General features: G+C 37.7%; 1 protein-coding gene across 1 annotated transcript; it reads left to right on the top strand.

Annotated features, from left to right (window-relative positions):
• Nucleotides 1-493: 493 nt before the first annotated feature.
• si:dkey-16l2.16 (ras-related protein Rab-35) lies at nt 494-17,451 on the top strand. Its single transcript, XM_022677448.2, has 7 exons — nt 494-657; nt 4,753-5,619; nt 12,218-12,268; nt 13,607-13,730; nt 15,526-15,650; nt 15,869-15,993; nt 16,898-17,451. Exons 2-7 carry the CDS (start codon nt 5,565-5,567, stop codon nt 17,045-17,047), a joined length of 630 nt encoding a protein of 209 aa, XP_022533169.1. The 5' UTR covers nt 494-657; nt 4,753-5,564; the 3' UTR covers nt 17,048-17,451.
• Nucleotides 17,452-20,078: the final 2,627 nt, after the last annotated feature.

The raw sequence follows: 20,078 nt of genomic DNA, 5'->3' as shown, positions 1-20,078 counted from the left end.
GGGGAAATCCACCTATTCCTGATATTGGCACATCCCACTCATCACCACCCAACACCACCCCCCCTTCCGCTCCTACACCAATGTTCATAACAGATAATATATTTATATCATCACTTTGATTTTATCAAACTAAAGATCATTCTATGATTAAAATGCTATTGGTGAATTTGACAATTCCTTGCAGCCAATGGCTGTCCAGCAAAACTAGTTTTCAGTTCAGTTACACCCACAAATCTATTAATATCTCAGTCTTAATTTATAGAAAATATATGATTGTATATAAACATTTAATAGGATCAAGATGTTAATATAAACTAATTAAATCAGAATCATAATATTGGTCTAAAAGTGATTCAGCTCTAAGCTGCAGGCAGCACAGTTCATCAATAAAAAATGTGTGGAAAATCCAAAAAATCGGCGGAATTCCCCATTAGTATCTGTGAGCGCTAAAAGCGCGTTTTTGTCTCCCCCTGTCGGTCACGGGCTGAAGCGCACTGTCAGCCGGACACTCGGAACTTTCCCAAGACACACATTTATTCCTGAAGCTGGAGGCTCGAGAAACAAACAGCCGCCCGCCCGCCTCTCTCTCTCTGTCTCTCTCTCCGGTGATTAAACGGCCTGGCGGGGAGACAGCTGACCGGCGCGGCTCTCTGGATGGTAAGTCTGGATGTGTGACAGTCCGCGGGCTGTGTGTGTGTTTAGAGCCGCTGAACGGGGTCTTGTGATAAACTGGCGCTGGGTTAATCAGGTGGGGAGCAGCGGGCGTAGAGGTGGATTACCCAGGTCCAGAAAGTAAAAATCCATCCCAGGGTTTTGTACCAACTCCATTCCATTATTCAGCCGCAGCAGAGCCGCCCAGGCAGTTGGTACAAAACCCTGGCATGGATTTTTACTTTATGGACCTGGGTTATCCACCTCTAGGAGCGGGGTTAGTTAGCTATAGCTGAGTAGCTTAATTTAATGTAACCGAGCTCTGATAGCGTCACATATTGTTGTAAACAACAACAGAAGAGCTGTTTGAGTCTTTTTGGAATACTTAACTGACTTAAATGTCGAGGCATAAAGTTGGAGCGGTGGGAATCGGGAATTGTTAGTTTATGGGATAGAAAGTCAGAATTGGTGAGTCTACGTCCGGAAAGTTGGGTATAATCCACCCCGGGCTTTGAGTTCAGCTGCGTGGGCAGCTCTGTGGGTAGCTCTGCTGCAGCGTGGCTGTTCAGGCAGTTTGATGGAAATACTGAAATGGATTTTAAGTTTTCGGACCTGGATTTACTACAGTTGTAGTTAGTTGGCTAGATAGCTAAATAGTGTGAAATAAAGTTAGCTAAGATAGCTGATAAATTAACAACGACACTCTAGGTCTGAACACTGTATTTTTAATGACAAACTAGAGTTTTATTAGTTAAAGCAAGTAACGTTAACTACGTGGTTTAATAGTGATTTAATCATGTTCATTACTGTCAGTGAGGGTTGAACTGTGGAATAATTTCTTATTTTCTTTTTAACAAACTCACAAAAACAGAAAAATGTTTATAAATACTTTCCATTGTCTCATATACTACGGATAAATCTGTGTAAAGGTAGGTAGTTAGGTTAGGTTAGCTCAGATTGTGGTCAAATCAATCAGTTCCTCTCAGGCTTCTCAGATTTCACTTTCATTTTTCACACCCTTTTTTGGTTTTGTTGGCAACAGTTGTTAGTTAATGCTGTTGTATGAGAACACCATAATATTAATATGAACTGTTTTATGATAAATTATAGTGATTATTTAGCTCTAAATGCCACTTTATACCTGCTAGCTTCCTTTACAACCTTTTACACCCTTTTCTAGAACAGGTTTGTCTCTGAAATGCAGAGCAGCTCAGTCTGACAGGGCTGTGTTCAGGAAAATGCACTCCCCTTCCTGTTTTTGTGGAAAATGCTGTTTCGCACACTTGTCTTTACTTTCAGTGAGGTGGGCTTGAGCTGGCTTGGGTGGGCTCTTCAGCTCTTCGTGCTCGTTTTGTTAGAAAGGCAGCATGTGGTACGCTAGCTAGTTGATTTGTTTTGGTACTTTGGTGTGGAGAAATGTACAGTGAGAATTATACACAGTTGTGTATAGACTGGGTCATGGTGTTTATAAGATCATAAACAGAAAATTGTTTATTGTAAATATTAAAGGTCTCCTTCCACTGAAATCTACTTTTCTTTTTCTTGTTCTTTGTGTAATACCGATGGTGGTGAGTGGTGGGTTTTGATGGAGCCGCTTGCCCCTCCGGCATTGTTACCGTTTCTTACTTTCAGCGGCTGAAAGATATGTTATAGTGCAACTCTGCTCTCCCGTCTCATTGATAACATTTTTCAGCTTCACGGCTGAGTGACACTAAGAGTCTGACGTTAAGTGAAGTTTAAGGGTTAACTTTATCTAGCACTCAGTGCTGTACCTTTACAACTAAGGCTGTATCTCTGAAAACTGTGGGGAGGTGTCAGGTAGGCGTTTTCTGCTGCAGTGCTGTTAGCCAATCAGAGTCGATATGTATGCATGTATGAATATTCATGAGCAAGAGCCAAAATCCTGTCTTTCTTCAGAAACCAGTAATTGAGTGATCTAAAGCAGGGCTAAATAGAAACATATAACATTTTTGTCATATAAAATGGCGCACGTGGCATTCATTCATGCTAGAGACCACAACTAGACATTTTAACTTAAACAAAAAAACACTGGAATGAGACCTTTAAGAATAGACTGCTTGATGCCTGAGTTTCTATTTTACAACCATTTTGATTAGATTTTGTGTTAAAATATGGTTTAATAGCCCATAATAAGTGGAGCAATTCAGGCAGGCAGACACTGTGATGGTAAATAGCCCCCGAGAAAAAAAACTTGTTTGTGAAGACTCAATAGTGGGTCTGTATAGTAAACAAAACAGCTATATTTGTGGTGTAATCATGGCAGCTGACACCTTGTTCAATTCACCACCACTGTAGGTCCAGGCAATATTGTGTAAAAAAAAAAAAAAAAAAAATCATTGTTTTTCAAATATATGAGTGATTCTCAATTACCATTTAGATTTTAAGTTCTTACAAAACTACTTCAGTTTTTTGTATTGGTTTACAGACAGTACCATTTAAAGTAATGCACAAGCTACTGTTGCCTTTACATATTTATTTTTTTGTTAATTTTTATGAATAGTAAGCATCCCCTTCAACGTAATGTACAACTTTTATATTAAATTCGCAAACATAACCTCCTTAAATATGAAATTATCTGCCACATAAAATAGTTCTTTACAAATTTCTGACAGAAGCACAAGCCTATCTATTAAGATTCCCTCTGGCAGCTTCTATATGTAAAGATGTAAATATACGTATACAATGTACAATTTAAAAAAAAATATATATACAAACATTGTCATTGGCAGATTTGGCCAATATTCCATCCTATATTTACGGACATTTATGGTATGCAGAAAGAGGACCAAGCAACACAGTGCTACTACAATTGGCCAATTTTATAGTTATTCACTTTTTAAATTTACCACTTCTGTGAACAATTTTGGTGTTCAAAAGTTGACTGGATTTAGGTGAAAAAAAATGACACTTAATTCAATAATACCCACTTTTTGAAATGTTTAAGGGTCCATCTTGGTAATATAGTACTGCATCGAATTCTGTATCAAAATTTAGTAACACATTGCTAAGCATGTATATCAGTATTTTGGTATACCGATACTCACAGCATATTGACCAGCCCTGAGATATCATTAACATCAGTAGATTGAAGTCGTGTGTTTGTGAATAGGTAGGGTGTGGTAAAGCCCTGTGGGTTGAGTTAAATTTAGCACCACAGCTGTTGGGTGGAAGTGTCGTAGGATGCCTCTGCTTGCCCATAAGTTGACAGTAAATTTATTGTTTTATTCACTCTGTCTCCACAAGAAAAACATTAGGCTTTATCATTACTATCGGTATTGAGTCTTCTGTGGACACTTCTGTGGGCACATAAATAGTTCATGAATAGCTGATTTAAAAAGACTCCATCAGCTAAAATTAAGAGCTGTGCCTTTTGGGAGTTAATTACTTAAATTCCTTCCGTTCTTAATGTGTTTGAGAGCATCAGGTGTAAGGTTGCGAAGAGGTAGAGTTGGTATTCAGTGAATAGCTCTATTTGAGTTATGTTGTAATTCATAATATGGCAAGAACTACTCAACTAAGGAAAAATACTGAAATTATTTCAATTTCAAGAAAGTATCTTTAAGTGCAGTCACAAAGATCACTTAAAAGCTACACACAGTATTTTGATTTATTTAACACTTTTTACCTTATTTGTTTCTTCATAGTCTGGATGACTTGAAGAAAAAAAAAATACAAAACATTAAATGAGATTGTGTGTCCAAATGAGTTTCCAAAAGTTCTCATTGACACTCTGCAAGTCAGGAGAAATTGAACCTTAGTGCATCTTGCTGATCCATGTGCAGCTCGTGTGTGTGGTATAGAAGTGTGCAATAGGGCCCTAATATTATATCACATTATTTTTTTTGCAATGTTCAAGAGTATTCAATATTCTTTATTTTATGGAAGTATGGAAGCAAAAACTAACCAAGATTCTGTATAAAAATAATAATGTAACAAAAAATTATGTATCATAAAATTATTTAATGAAGCAGAATATGTAGTGCATGCAAACAAATAATATAAGTAGTAAACTAGCTTTTGTCTTTCTGGGTCTGAACAGCTGACAAAGTTTAAATGTTTTGATCTTTCTTGTCATTGCAGGAGCGAGGCCCTGGACAACAGGACTGGACATTCCATGTCTTATAAACCTGCATTTCTTCAGTAAGCGTGAGGAAAGAAAAACACACTCCACTGGGACAGTCAAAAGGAATGGGATTTTTTTCCTCCTTCATTAATAATAAGAGACTTCACCCTGTCACTGGGATTAAGAGGAAAACACCAGCTTTACACTTCCAGCTCCACTCATCTCACTGTTTACAGCTTGTTTATTCACTTTACTGACCACAAAACTCATCACAAGTGAGTGCTGATGAAATGGACAAATGAGCACTTTGCACAAATTACTGCTTTCTGCAACTTGATGCTTAATCATAACACTGAGGAAATCTTTTATCACCAGTCGCAGCACTATTAAGAGCAATCCTGATCCTAAAATCTGATTTTAGTCTGAACAGAGGCAGAAGTAGCACTGAAAAGACAGACAGTACCAGAGCTGAACCCTTTTTTGCATTTTTGCATTGCTTTTTTTGCATAAACATATGATCTTGCACTGGATATAGACTGAAATAACAGTACAGACTGTCTGAATGAAATGTAAAGGTTGCCAACCTGTGATTATACACATATGAGCGGGTGGATTAGAACTGGAATTACCTGGATCAAACTGGAAATTTGAAATCAACTGGAGAAACACTTGTATGTTTGTTTTTTATTATTATAATGCTTCAGCCAAAGCTTCTTCCATTTTAATGTGAAACAACTGTCGTCACTGAAGAGGGCCAGAGAGCTGCGAGGGAGCGGTCAGGTTTGACGTTTGTTTATCTTGGACACCTTCACTGGGACAGAGCAGCAGAATGGCAGGGAAAGACTACAACCATCTCTTCAAACTGCTCATCATTGGAGACTCCAGTTAGTACCCCTCTGTTTTTATTATTATGTTGATATTATCAGAATCAGTTGTCACACATAATGAATTTGAATTTTGATGCAGAAAAACACTAAAGGACTTAATCAGAATATATACACCAACTGGCTGTATTAATATCTGCCACACTTATTATAAACAAAAATAAAAGGAATCTAAAGGCCGAGACAGAGAGCTATAATTCACCTGGCAGAGCGACTTGCCAAACTCATAACTAACATTTAACAGACCAAATAGTATAAGGCATAAAGAGAGACGCAGCCCACCTACCTGATGACAAATAAATAATATATATATAAGATATTGTAAAGATCGTTAGTCCACTCCGTTACTGAACTGCAGTGTGAAAACAAAATTATCTAGACTAAATATATACAGTGTAACAAACACATGAAAGTTGCTGCAGATTGTGATTCATTCTATTGAGTGTGAAAATGTCCTAAGGCTCATTGGGATGTTTTATGTGGTCTGAACTTAAGAGTCATATTTTTAATGTATGGTTTTAATATTGTTGTGGCTGGTTGGTGTATTCGTATAGGATTAAGACCAACTTTTGCTTTTTCATCAAATCTGCTATATAGCTTATGTGTTCCCATATGCTGTAGCCTAGTCTGTAGCCTGATGTGTATCTTCCCAGAAATGAAACTATAAGTCACGGTGACACAGACTGCAGCAACTATGATTTCTCTGCTGAGCATTATATTCCTGCTTTCACATTTTCACCTTTATGGTGTAGAACACCATAGACACACCAAAGCATAAAACGGAAAAACCCTTAAAAAGCCATAAAAGAAAAGAATAAAGCACCAGTTGTTTTAGTGCATGTCATAAACCTTGTGGATTGCCATAAAGACATTTGATCAGACACTGATCAAATGTCTGGCAGTACTGTTGCGTTTCTTTTTTCTCATTTTTTTTTTCCATTTTCTCCCTAATTTACACGGCCAATTACCCAACCCACTCATTAGGACTCCCTCTATCACTAGTAATGCCCCAACACACCAGGAGGGTGAAGACTAACACATGCTACCGCCGATACATGTGAAGTCAGCCACCGCTTCTTTTCGAGCTGCTGCTGATGTAGCATTGCCGAGCAGCATCACAGCGCGCTTGGAGGAAAGCGCAGCGGCTCGGTTCCAGTACATCAGCTCACAGATGCCCTGTGCTGTGGACATCACCCTAGGAGTGATGTTGGGAGAGAGCGCAATCTACCCACCTGGAGGGAGCAGGGCCAATTGTGCTCCCTCCCCAATTGATGGCAAAGCTGCATGAGCGGTGGTTCGAAACCTGCGACCTCCCACTCATAGTCGCAGCGCTTTAGACCTCTACACCACTCGGCACTTGTATTGTTGCGTTTTTTTGTTCCCAGCAAAATACTACTATGGTGGTTGTTTTGGTTCCTCTTGTTGGTTTACAGGAGTTTTCAATAGCAGTTTCACAGCTGCGTAGAATCTGTACTGATCTGTACCACACACATGCAAGAACACAGTCTCGCACATATTTAGGAAATTAGAGAGGTACACTATATATATAAAATATTTGAGACCCATGCTCATTCATTGTTGTCTCTAAAATCAAGGGTATTCAAAATTATTTATCCTGCTTTTTGTTTGTGTAATTATTGGAGTAAATCTGATATAGAGAGAAGGATTTTGTAGCATTGCTGTGAGGATTTGATTGCATTTAGAAAGAGGACCATTACTGAGGTCAAGATGTTGGATTGTTAACACCCAGTTCATCCCAGCTAATCCCCAAAGTACTGGATGAAGCACAGTAATTCCAGAAAACATACAGGCTCACACAGCAGCGTTCAAGAGCTGTTTGGGGTTAGCATCCCTGTTTCCCTGCAGCATCCTTGCAGGTTGAACCTCCCTTCCACATCTAACACACTCTATTCAACTGCTTAAACAGTCCTGGAGGCAGTAATTAGATTAATCAGGCAGATTCATTAGTGGTTAGAGTTAAAGTCTGCTGATAAGTAGCTCTCCAGAGAGCTCTACTCTATTGACAGTATTTTACTACAAGGGCTAGACAGGTTGTGTGTGTGTGTGTGTGCATTTGCACATCTCTCTCACAATAGATGCAAAGCCGCAAAGCAAGCATAGGAACGCTTACAGAACTGGACAACGGAAACTGGTGGAGGTCTAGAGTGAGCAAGAGTGAGGAAGAAGTGATTCAAATCCGATGTTTTTGCTCAGTGTTACTGAGATCAGTTTTTTTTCATGGCTGTGAGAACATGCCAGTTTTTTTTTTTCTTTTTTAACCAGATTCAAGTCACTTCCATATACTTCCATATACATGGATCAAAAACACATACGTATCTGATCCATGGACATGCAATATGAATGTGAACAGTCAAAATGGAATTTGTGCATTTCTTTTGCTTTTACGCATGCCCTACGTGCTTCTATCTCATACCCACACATCTCTTGGTGCAGCTGTGCAGCAAAAGCTGCAAAAACAGTAAAAGCAAGAGACCTGGCCTTTTTTCACCTCCTCGACCTGAGCATTTACTTTAGACCAGCTGTTTGCTGTTTCTCCACTCCAGCAAAAGATGCTCCACATATGAGCTGCTGACTCATTTCCCCTTTATAAAGCTACGAGTTGTCTTTCAAATATGACATTTTTGGGTGTTGGTGAAGAAGGCAACATTTATACACAGATCAATGTGCGCATGTGAGGCATTTCAGGGACAGATTTGTTGACATTACACACAGATACAGATCACTTACATTTGTGAATGTGAACCACATTGCAGATTTGTGCAATGTGGCTTGTAATGTGAACATGGCTTTTGACATGTCTTCCCATTTATACCAGTAGAAAAGAAAATTAGCTTTTATACATAAATACAATACAATACAATACAATATAAATTCATTTATAAATAATCTCAGAAAGAATCTAGTTGTAGTCTTGCAAATGGTGACCCTGCATGATTCCCAGTCTTTGCAAAATCTAAATCTGTAAATAAAACGTCTGTAACCTGTCTTTAGATGTGAGTGGGTGTCAGGCTAGTCTATTAAAAGTATTTTCAGAGTCTTTTTGAAGTCGTCTAGTGCAGTGTTTCTCAAACAGGGTGCCGCGGCACCCTGGGGTGCCGTCTGGCTTCATCGGGGGTGCCGTCAAAATATTGCGCCTCACGTGCATATTTCCTTTCCAGAGTCAGCTCGTGTCGGGGTGTGTCCCAATTCACAGGCAGCATACTCTGAAGGATGCGACCCACAGAGGCGGTGTATTACTGCGCAGCTGTGACGCAATCTGTCTTCGAATACAGCCTCTGAAGGATGCAGCCCCTAAATTGGGACACACTGTAAAGTTTTTGTCCCCCACGCGATGCACGCGCTATTTTATTTCATATTCCGCCAGCAACACCCCTCGTTCTCACCTGAATTACTGCGCCAGCACCCCCCCCCCCCCCCCCGGTAAACTGGGGTGCCGTGACATCTCGCATATATTTAAAGGGTGTCGTGATAGAAAAAAGGTTGAGAAACGCTGGTCTAGTGTATGATTAGCATTAGATGTCCTGCCTATATTTAGCATAATTTATTTTTGACTTGTTTGGTTTGTTTACAGCGCTTAGCCTACTGTTAAAGAACAGCTCTAACCACGTTTGTAACTAAACAGAATTTTAGAGCTTTGTTGAGAAACCCCACAAGTACCGCAAGCTGGAAAAGCTGAAGTGAAACTAGAGTATGTGAGAGTGTTTGACCAGTCCCTGATTGTTACACAAATGAGTCATAGTTACATAGTACTTGGAGCTGAAGGAAGGCTTGACGTTTTATAAGTGTGGAACTGGGTGGAGCAGGAAGAAAGCTTGTGTAAATCATTTACTCTGTTAGACAACTGTTCAAAATGATGCAATCATCACAGATAAATGCAAAACAAATCTAAAATAATGATTGTTCACATATTTCATTTTTTTAGTAGAAGCTATACAAAATACAAAATGTTACCTTTGTTCAGAGTGAAAAAGGAGCTGTTAATTGATTTAGTGATTGTGAAATCTTTCTGTAGATCTTTCTAATCAGCCATAATTTGTCTTCAGCTCTGGAAAAAAATAAGAGACCACTTAAATTTCTGAATCAGTTTTTCTCATTTTGCTATTTATAGGTTTATGTTTGAGTAAAATGAACATTGTTGATCTATTCTATAAACTACAGACAACATTTCTCCCAAAATCCAAATAAAAATATTGTCATTTAGAGCATTTATTTGCAGAAAATGAGTAATGGCAGTTTTCAGACCTCAAATAATGCAAAGAAAACAAGTTCATATTCATAAAGTTTTAAGAGTTCAGAAATCAATATTTGGTGGAATAACCCTGGTTTTTAATCACAGTTTTTATGCAGCTTGGCATGTTTTCCTCCACCAGTCTTACACACTGCTTTTGGATAACTTTATGCCACTCCTGGTGCAAAAATTCAGCTTGGTTTGCTGGCTTGTGATCATCCATCGTCCTTTTGATTTATATTCTGAAGGTTTTTTAATTTGGTAAAATGAAAAAAACTCATCCTTGTTAAGTGTTTTTTTTTTTTTTTCCCCCAGAGCTGAATCTGTCAATGTGTAGATTTATTTGGCAGCAGATGAAGAAGTTAATGTGTTGAAGCAGAAAAAATGGCCAAAAATATGTGATCATAACAATCAGACATCGGATAGTCCGTAATTTCATTAGGAGCGTGCCTCAACACTGTCAAGAATCCATTGGAGCTTGTGGAGGCCATATAACTACTGACTACCATTTTGATTCACTGCAATGGAATCTCAGCTAAATGGACTAGCCTGCTCTGTCATTTTTTCGGTTTGATTTTCAGGTTTGAATTCAGCGCTCTGTAGGGTAATCGTTTTCATTTTCATCAAACAATGAGGCATCCTTTTGTTCCTAACACATTACCCAGTCCATATCAGGAAAGATATTCTGAACGATTTGTTTTCCTATTGAAAACTCTGGTGTTTCCTGGTGTGTTCTGGTGTGTTTTCAGAGTGTTTATTTATTTATTTTTAGCACTGTGTTTATACCAGCTCAGTTGTGTTAATAGGATCTCCTCAGAATCTCAGTGTTCAGGAAGAATCCTGGTTTGGGAGTCACAGATTAGATGATTTTTGCCATATAAAGAGTCACCTGTTGTGCTGTTAGTACTATTTGCTATAGTGATGGACCTGTGGGAAGTCTTTACTCTGTTTTCCCACAAGGCTCATTCACACGTTCAGCAGTAGCTCTGGTTGAGTTTCAGTTGGGAAGGGTAAAGAGTTGAAGGTAATTAAGGTAATGTTTTTGCATAAATGCATGCAAATAAACACATCAATATTGAGCATGACTGGTCAATAGACTACTGGGTTACAACATCTCCAAAACATCAGGCAGGTCTTGTGAGGTGTTTCCGGTATGCTGTAGGTGTTCCAATTGAGAACAACCAGTGAACCTTTTGTCAGAGTCACAGGCACCTGTTTATTAAAGAGTTAACTGTATTTTTTTGCACTGTAAAGCGCACCAGATTATAAGGCGCACTATCAATAAATGCCTATTTTCTGGTCTATCTTCTTACATAAGACGCAATGGATTATACGGGTATACAGGGTGTCTTACTTTTGGCTGGGTGTATCAGCATTAGCAGCTAGCTGCGGTTAGCGGCTAATGCCACCTGACAGCACTACACTGAGGAACCTTGAGTGTTCCAGTAAGCCAGGGTGATATTAACTAGCAGTTTGTCCCACGTAGCTTGTTTTAGCATGGTAAACATGCAGGCCACAGTCCGATATACTCACTTGTGAACAGCAAAAGAGCTTGCGCTTAGAGCGGTTAGCAGCTAATGCTAATACTAATCCAGCAGTGCTAGCCAGGGCTGAGAGGAGGCTACAGACCAATAATACTCACCTCTCAACAGCGAAAGAGCTAGCACTTAGAGTGGTTAGCGGCTTATGCTAATACTGCTGGAGAACTAAACTAAAACTCTTGTATAACACTGCACTTTAGAGGAGTGGCTTTACTGCTCATTACAACCTGACTTATAAAATTCATACACAAGACGCATTGGATTATTAGGCGCTTAGTGTGACAAATATGGTATTCTGGTGAAAAAAATGGTCTGAAGAATGCCTTTTACTTGATTTGTGAAGCACTGCTGTGAGTATTTTCGTGTTGGATGATGAAAAGTATTACACCAGCATTTCAGAAAACACAGTTTCACTTAGGGCTGGGCAAATTTTCTCTTTATTTGAAACAGCTATAAAGAACATCTAACTGATGTATTTTTACCAATAATTATGTGTTTTCATGTACTACTATTCTGTTATATAGTACATACTACCACATGTATGGTGTGGACTCAATCAGTCTTCAGTCTGTGACCAAGACAAATTCTGTGTGTGATAAACACCTCTAAAATGGAATGATTGTTATCTGATACTCATGACTGCGCTGTTTATGTGGCCTAGTGGAATAGGTGGAGTACTAAGGACTCTAAGGACTGTAAGGACTCTAAGGACTGTAAGGACTCTAAGGACTGTAAGGACTCTAAGGACTGTAATCTGAAACAATGTTCCCAGACTCTAAAACTTCTGCATCTCTCTCTTGTGTTACAGATGTTGGGAAGAGCAGTCTACTGCTACGATTTGCAGACAACTCCTTTTCTGGTAAGTTTACAATGACTTCATCAGTGTAATAATGTCCAGCTGTTTTATTGTGTTATTTGTCTGAGCTCATTTCACAACTCACAGTAAGAGTTCCAGGGCAGTCTTCTCATAGTTAATGTGTAATAATAACATCAAAATGTTGATCTAGCATATTTCATACATTTAAAATGCAGCTTCAGAACACCATTGGTTGTACGACCCTTGTAAAAAGGAAACAGGTATTTTTTTTTTTTTTTTAAAGCAGAACTACTTAAAATGTACAGTACAATGACCGGCATATTACTGCTGTTGAGTAGTAAAAAAAGAAATGTGTTCCACATTTGTAAATTTGTGATTAGGGTGTTTTATGCAATATCATAATTAAAGTGGAAACTGTTACACGGTTAAGTTTCCAGTCAGTTGCTTGTTTGAAGATGAATAAAACTTAAATGCCTAATAAATGCTATAGAGGATGGTTTAGGGCGTTTTGACACCAGATCTATTTGGTCCAGTTAAAACAGACCCTGATTTCTTTGTATTCTTGGTGCAGTAAATTTGGGCAGATATAAAATCAGTAGTTGCACTAAATGTGCACTAAAACAACTGCACCGAGACCCACTAGAGGAGGTGGTTCCAAACAAACTCTGTAGCAGTTGGTTTGTGGTAAGAATGTGATACGCTCTCGATCTGACCCGACTATCAAATTAACCCCTCATAATTTAACTAAGGGGCTGTTCAGGTGCAGAAGTAACCTGATAAAATGGCCAAATAATCACCATAAATATGAACAAACACTGTCTTGCTGCTGCTCAGTGCTAAGCTGTTTTCACACTGAAAGCGGTATGTGTAGTGTTCACTGCTCACGGCTGCACAAACTTTGTTTGTTTTGTATCTTTGTGATTGTTTATCTGTGCATCGAATCCCATTGAAAATACTCTGTTTAAAAGCACAGCAGCAAAGTTTGCACTGCACAAAATTTACGTCTGAATATTTTGGTCTGAAACGCGGAAGCTTTTTGCTGTATTTACTTTCTTGCTCACACGTCAGACAGCTCTGACCAATCGGAGGAGACGATGTGCTTGCGTGGGTTATTGGTGCACATTTTTTGTGTTGAGGTTTAGGTTTGTGCCTGTGCAAAAAAACAAACAAAACCAAAAGGAGAAAACGCTCCAAGTAAACAAATTTATCAACTATTCCAGACAAGAGAAATAAACTACAGGTGTGAAAACGTCCTTATGCAACCTTTGCACCAACAAATGCAGTTTACAGGAGTAAGATGTCTGTATTTATTGTGTGTATATACAATATATAGTACAGGCATATATAAATTTTGTAATATATTGTTTCTGTCTTCTACAGGAAGCTATATAACCACTATTGGGGTGGACTTTAAAATTCGGACAGTAGACATTGATGGAGAGAGAGTTAAACTTCAAATCTGGGACACAGCCGGCCAGGAGAGATTCAGAACCATCACTTCCACGTACGTACTGATCACTGATCACACTACCACAACAATTACAACACAGTGCACAGTGCACATGCTAGGCTTAAAGTTGTAATCCTCCTCTAAAGGGTTTACCATCATTGATGAGCCTATGAACAATAGCAAACTGTACTGAAAAATGTCAGAGAATCTGTATTTTTATTAATTAATTAATTCTACAAATGTTTTTTTTTTTTTTAACTATGCCATAGAACCATTTTTGGTTCCAAAGTGAACAGTTTTAGTAAAAGAGAGTTATTTTAAATCTTATACATGGCTTTTTCAAATCCTCATAACTGTGCTCACAATTAAGAGCAGAGGTGAAGTGAAGATGAGGGATGTTCGCCGGTCTCATCCTCTGTGGGAACAACTTACAGCGACAGTCTTAAAGCCAAGTTTTGTGAATTTGGGGATTTAGAGACCTCTCTGCTGAGAATTTTTTATTGCACAGTGCCAAGCTAGAGAAGTATTTAAATGCAGGTTAAGATGGTTTTGAGTAGGGGTGGGCAATACGGCTCTAAAATAATATCACGATATTTCAGGGTATTTTTGCGATCGCGATATACTTGCCGATATAGGAAAACTAAAATAATTAATTCATTTCAGGAATATAGTATAATAGTATAATAGCATAATCATAATAAATAATATAGCATAAAATAATATAATGCATCAAATAATATTGCAGAATATTTAGTGCATGCATATAAACTGCAAACTAAAACAATTATACAATAAATACACCTAAAGCTTCACAGTAAATAATAGACTACTTTTTAGACAGATCAGCCCTATTATCACGATATGGATTTTTAAAATCATGATATTTCTGTGTCACGATATATTGTATACGATATAATATTGCCCACCCCTAGTTTTGAGTATATCGTTTTGTTAATTATGTTCCTTTATGAAATACTGTCAAAATGTAGACAGCAATTAGACTCAAAAAAATCTACTAGACCACTCTGTTTTTAGAATGATTATATTATCAGGGATGCAGGGATAATCATGCTAGGACACTAATAACATTAATTAGAATGTTTTGTCAACTCTGGAATAATACCGCTTTTGAATTAAAAGAAAAAATCTTTAGAACTGCTGCTTTAAAATAGCTCTATGTACCACGTCAGGTTCTGAATCAGTTTCTCTGATTTTGCTATTTATAGATATATGTTTGAGTAACATAAAAATTGTTTTGTTCTATAAACTACGGACAACATTTCTCCCAAATTTATTTGCAGAAAATGAGAAATGTCTGAAATAACAAAAAAGATGCAGAGCTTTTAGACCTCAGATAATGCAAAGAAAACAAGTTCATATTTATAAAGTTTTAAGAGATCAGAAATCAATATTTGGTGGAATAACCCTGGTTTTTAATCACAGTTTTCATGCACTGTGGCATGTTCTCCTCCACCAGTCTTACACACTGCTTTTCGATAACTTTGTGCCTTCACTCCTGGTGCAAAAAAATCAAGCAGTTCAGCTTGGTTTGATGGCTTGTGATCAACCATCTTCCTCTTGATTATATTCCAGAGGCTCTCAATTTGGTCAAATCAAGGAAAAACATTATAGCTATTGTATATATGTATGTTCATTATTACATGTACATTGTGCAGAACCAAAAAAGGTTCGTCTTCTGGCATAGCTCAAAGAACCTATTGTCACACCTTTATTTGTTTATGTGTACATGTCATTTACTTAGCAGCAAAAATGATTTTGTTTGATTTTTGGGCCGAACTGTTGCCTTAATCCAAAATGATCTTTTCATATTTGGTTTTCTCCCGCACAGGTATTACCGAAACACCCATGGGGTCATTATTGTGTACGATGTAACGAATCCTGAATCGTTTGTGAACGTTAAACGATGGTTGAACGAGATCTCCCAGAACTGCGACAGTGTCTGTAAAATTTTAGGTGAGTTTCCCAAATATCTCAACATGTCCTCAACATATTACACAAAACCATTGCCAAATAGAGCACACACACACTTCAGTTCATCCTGACTGGGGCACAGTACAAACCATACACACTGTGTGGCACACAGCGCAGTTATAGGAGGCCTCAGTCAGACGTGATGTGTATTTGCATTTGAATGCCTCGGCTCAGCCCAGCCTCTCTCTGCTCTTTTCTAGTTGGGAACAAGAACGATGACCCTTCCAAGAAGCAAGTGGACACCCAGGATGCAATGCGGTTTGGGGAATCAGTAGGAGTCAGAGTATTCGAGACCAGCGCTAAAGAGAATATCAATGTAGAAGAGGTAATTATATATTTAAATTCTTAGATAAATACATATCATTTGTATGTCTGATGGCTTTGCTTAGTAATGTCTTAGTTCTGTCATAGTAACTCTTTATGTTTGGATGATATATTGCTATTAATGATATTGTCATTTTAAGACCCTGATATTATGATAATATTACAGCAATTTGATGACTTTTTAACTACTATAATAAATTAAACTTAAATAACATGCTACATTTTTAATAAAAGCCAACATACTGACATAAAAAAAGTAAAAAAAAAAAAAAAAAAAAAAATCATAATAATTGCAGATATATTAAGGTCAGCAAAATTTTAAGTCATGTCCAGGCATTGTTGATAAAACAAACATTGTGACAGGCCAAGTCTCAATAATGCTTTAAAAACAAAAAGGAATAGCTTTTTAAAACTTCAGAGCTTATTCTTTTCAATTCAGAGACCATAACTGCCCCAGAAGGTTAAGCCTTTTTTCTCTGAGGAAAAAGCTTGTGCTGGGCAGCTTTAAAGGAAATTGCATCAACTTGAGACGTAAATAAAGTGGTTTAGGTATAAAATTGTGGTGCACTGTGGAGAAAGTGCACTATGTCTAAATATTTGTGGACACCTCTACCAATGATTGCATTCAGCTTTTATTTTATTTTTTACTTTGCACCCATTGCTGTTTTAGTCCTACATTTATCTCAGCAGTGCTTTTCAAGTTACATGTGAGTAATATTTTCACAAAGAAAGACAGACAGTCTTTTGGGAAACAAACAAATTCTAATGTTCCTGTCCTAGCCCAGCTCATATCTTTCTTACATTTCTTTTTGCCATTTTTAGCCAAATAATGTCAGTGCTTCCCTATTATTTTTCTAAGCATGATCTATATAGAGTTATAAGTGTAATTGTTGCTCTCTGTGCAGATGTTCATGGCCTTCACTCACATGGTCCTAAGGGCCAAGAAACAGAGCCAGAGTAGAGCGGAAAAAGAGCGAGAGAGAGAGAAGGACACGGTTCACATCAACTCTCACAGGGACCGCGACAGAAGAAAGAGAGGGAAGAAATGCTGTTGAGAAAGTCCACAGTGCGAGAGAGAGTGAGAGAATGAGAGAGTGAGAGAGAGAGAAGAGTACATCAACTCCAGTCAGCTGGCACATTCTGCAGAAAAGAAAATATTTTGCTTATCTTTGCACTGATATGGAGAAAACATGGGATAGAAAGCCACTATTAAGTGCCGAATTTCTTTGTCCTTTTTGTCTGTCTATGTCATTTTATTACTAAGGGAATTGACCGGTATTACACACTCATTAGTCATCTAATTAAGGGAAGACACTAACAGACTTGAAACCGAAGTGTTTTGCTGTGGTTAGTCAATGAAATACATGTTTCATGTCAAGTAAAAAAGTGTTGATGAGCCAAGTCATGTGTCCAAATTAATAAATAGCAATAAAATAATAAAAAAACAACTTTTAAAACACACATTTCCTTTGTGTCATTTCTTCCGTCCTCTGTGTTACTATAATAGCTGAATTTACGCAATTCAACCATAACAAAATACTGACGGGGGATTTAAACTGTTTTTAAAGTTAATCACAGTTTGTTTTTAAGTCATGTTGACAAGAACAAAATAGGCTGTGATGTCTAGATGAATTAGTCTTAAAAATGTCTTAAAAACATGAGGTAGGTCTTGTGAGATGTTTGCGGTGAGTACCAAAAGTACTCTTAGGAATGAAACCAGTGTGCCGATAACAGGGTCATGGGTGCTCAAGGCTTAGTGATGCTCATAGAGGCCCCGCCTCACAACTTGGAGTACTTTATGGATCTGCTGTGAGTGTCTTGTTTCCAGAGAGTGCAGGATACTTTAAGAGGTCTTGTGGCGTTCTTTTGTTAGTAGATGAGAGCTGTTTTGGCTGCGCATGGGGGGACCTAGACAATATTAGGCCGGTGGTTTTAATGTTATAGATCATTCATCTATTCATTACTAAAAGAAAAGTTCTGTGAACAATCAGTGTCAATGTTGCTGATGTTCGGTATCTGGTGGGGGGGGGATGTCTTGGTCTGACAAGCAACACTACATCATCACATCTACTTGAACACATGACCAAAAAAAAGCACATCCTGAGCTGTACAGGTAAGTTACCAGGACTATTTTTCTCCTTTAACTGAAATAATCTTAAAGATATGTAAGTTCCTATAATATATTTGATTTGGTTTCTGTAGATCACTTATTGATACACTTGTTAAAGCATCCTAAAATCAAGTTCTGCAGGTCCACCCTGGTTTACAGGTCATCTTATGTTTTGAATTATATCAGTATCAATTAAATTATTACTAATATTGTTACATGTTTTATTTATGGTTCATACTGTGAAAAGCTTTTACAGTTGTAGTAAAATCGTATGCACTTAAAATGCTATGAACATTGCTAATACATTTATGATCACAATGATTAAAATAATTTGCAATATTGTTATTTTTTATTTTTATCATACTTTTCAAATGATGACTTCATACAGTTATAAGATACAACTGTAGTAAAAGCTTGTATTACTGTGTAAACAATTAATGCATTTATACAAATATTTTTTATGCTATTATAACTTGTTATATTATGATTGACCATGCAGTGACTGACACCTTTCCAAAATAATCGCTCATAAACTTTTTTTTTCAGGGTTTTTTTTTTTTTTTTTTTTTAGGAAACATAGAAAAATGAGTTGTTAATTTGTTTTGGCTATTTAAAAATGAACAATGGTTTAGGAAGGATACTTGATTATACAGTCCAGCAGTAGAACTTTAAATATTGATTAAAAAGACAGAAAACAGCCACACATTGTATTATGAGCATTTCTTGCTAGCTTTATGGACTTTACTGACTAAAATGCAGACAGGAAATAAAGCCTTTATTAAGAAGTATAGATAGTAGGGTTTAAAAAATACTTCTGTAGAAGTTAAAGTATCAACTGAAGCTTTCAAAACTACTTAACGTATAAAAGTAAAAGAAATGTAAGCAGAAAAATTCTATTAAGGAAAAAAACTTAGGCCGCACCACCAAAAAACACATTTTTCCAAAAGCCATAATGAATAATGTTATTTTTAAATGTTAATGTTTTTACATGTGGGGTTCACTAGACTCCCTGTTTCAGCTGCATGTATGCCTATTGAAAATAAATGCATTTTAGTACAATGTAAATATATTAAAGAATCTTAGTTTGGACATTTCGGGAGCGAGTTCTTTTGAGTCTTTGCACAGATCATCTTCATACCAGAGCCGTAGTGGCTATGGCTATGGCTCTCTATGGCTCTGCTTCATACTAGACTACATACGTCTGCTATGTTCTTGCCGGAGTGTGGGGGCGTGGCGTGTGCAGGTGTGATAGGTCACGTATAAACCAATAGGGTGTTAGAGTGGTATATGTTTATACTTCTCATCCAATCACAATCAGATTCACTCTATCCGGATGGAGCAAGTGAAGCCACCACAGGTCGGGCGCCCCCTGCTGTTCGGCTGCAGAAAGCCGTGTAACCCCACCCATCCCCATAGGTTTCAATGGCAAAACAGACAACTTTCAATCACGTTTTTTCCAATATACTGTAATTCTATTTGAATGCAGCAGCTAGTGTAACCTCTGCTAATATTGTCAATTTTTTATATCCCCACAGAATTCGTTTTTTAAAATGTTATTCAGCTCTATTCAAAAAAGGTGTGGTTATTGTAAAAGGGCTGGTTATGAGTAGGACCAATAACAGACCGTCAGTTCCGCTCTGCAGCCTGTGACCGCGAGGCAGCCCTCAGGGGCGGGTTTATTTAAATGAGTAGGCTGTCTCTCCACAGTCTTTCTCCCTCCTCTGGTCTCTACTGCGCAGACTCGGGTTTCAGGATCACCAACATGGCGGAAGATTTTGGCTTCATTTTCATTGAATGAATGGGAACGGCGACACGGCGTCGATCTTTTTTTACAGTCTCTGGAAAATTCAGATAACTGTGAAAATGAGTAGAAGTAATAAGTCGTCTGAAGAACCATTACTCCAGTAATGTACAGATAACCAACATTTATACTTAAGTATGGTAGTTAATAAATCACCACATTTTATTTTTTATTG

Source organism: Astyanax mexicanus, chromosome 19 (genome assembly GCF_023375975.1).
Source record: "Astyanax mexicanus isolate ESR-SI-001 chromosome 19, AstMex3_surface, whole genome shotgun sequence".
NCBI lineage: Eukaryota > Metazoa > Chordata > Actinopteri > Characiformes > Acestrorhamphidae > Astyanax > Astyanax mexicanus.
This window is presented reverse-complemented; position numbering and strand designations above follow the sequence as displayed.

Bases quoted from the DNA above. Each gene is read 5' to 3' on its own strand.
- si:dkey-16l2.16 (XM_022677448.2), top strand. From the start codon at position 5,565: ATGGCAGGGAAAGACTACAACCATCTCTTCAAACTGCTCATCATTGGA. The intron at 13,731-15,525 runs GTACGTACTGAT...TCTCCCGCACAG, and splicing joins TTCAGAACCATCACTTCCAC to GTATTACCGAAACACCCATG. The intron at 15,994-16,897 runs GTAATTATATAT...CTCTCTGTGCAG, and splicing joins AGAATATCAATGTAGAAGAG to ATGTTCATGGCCTTCACTCA.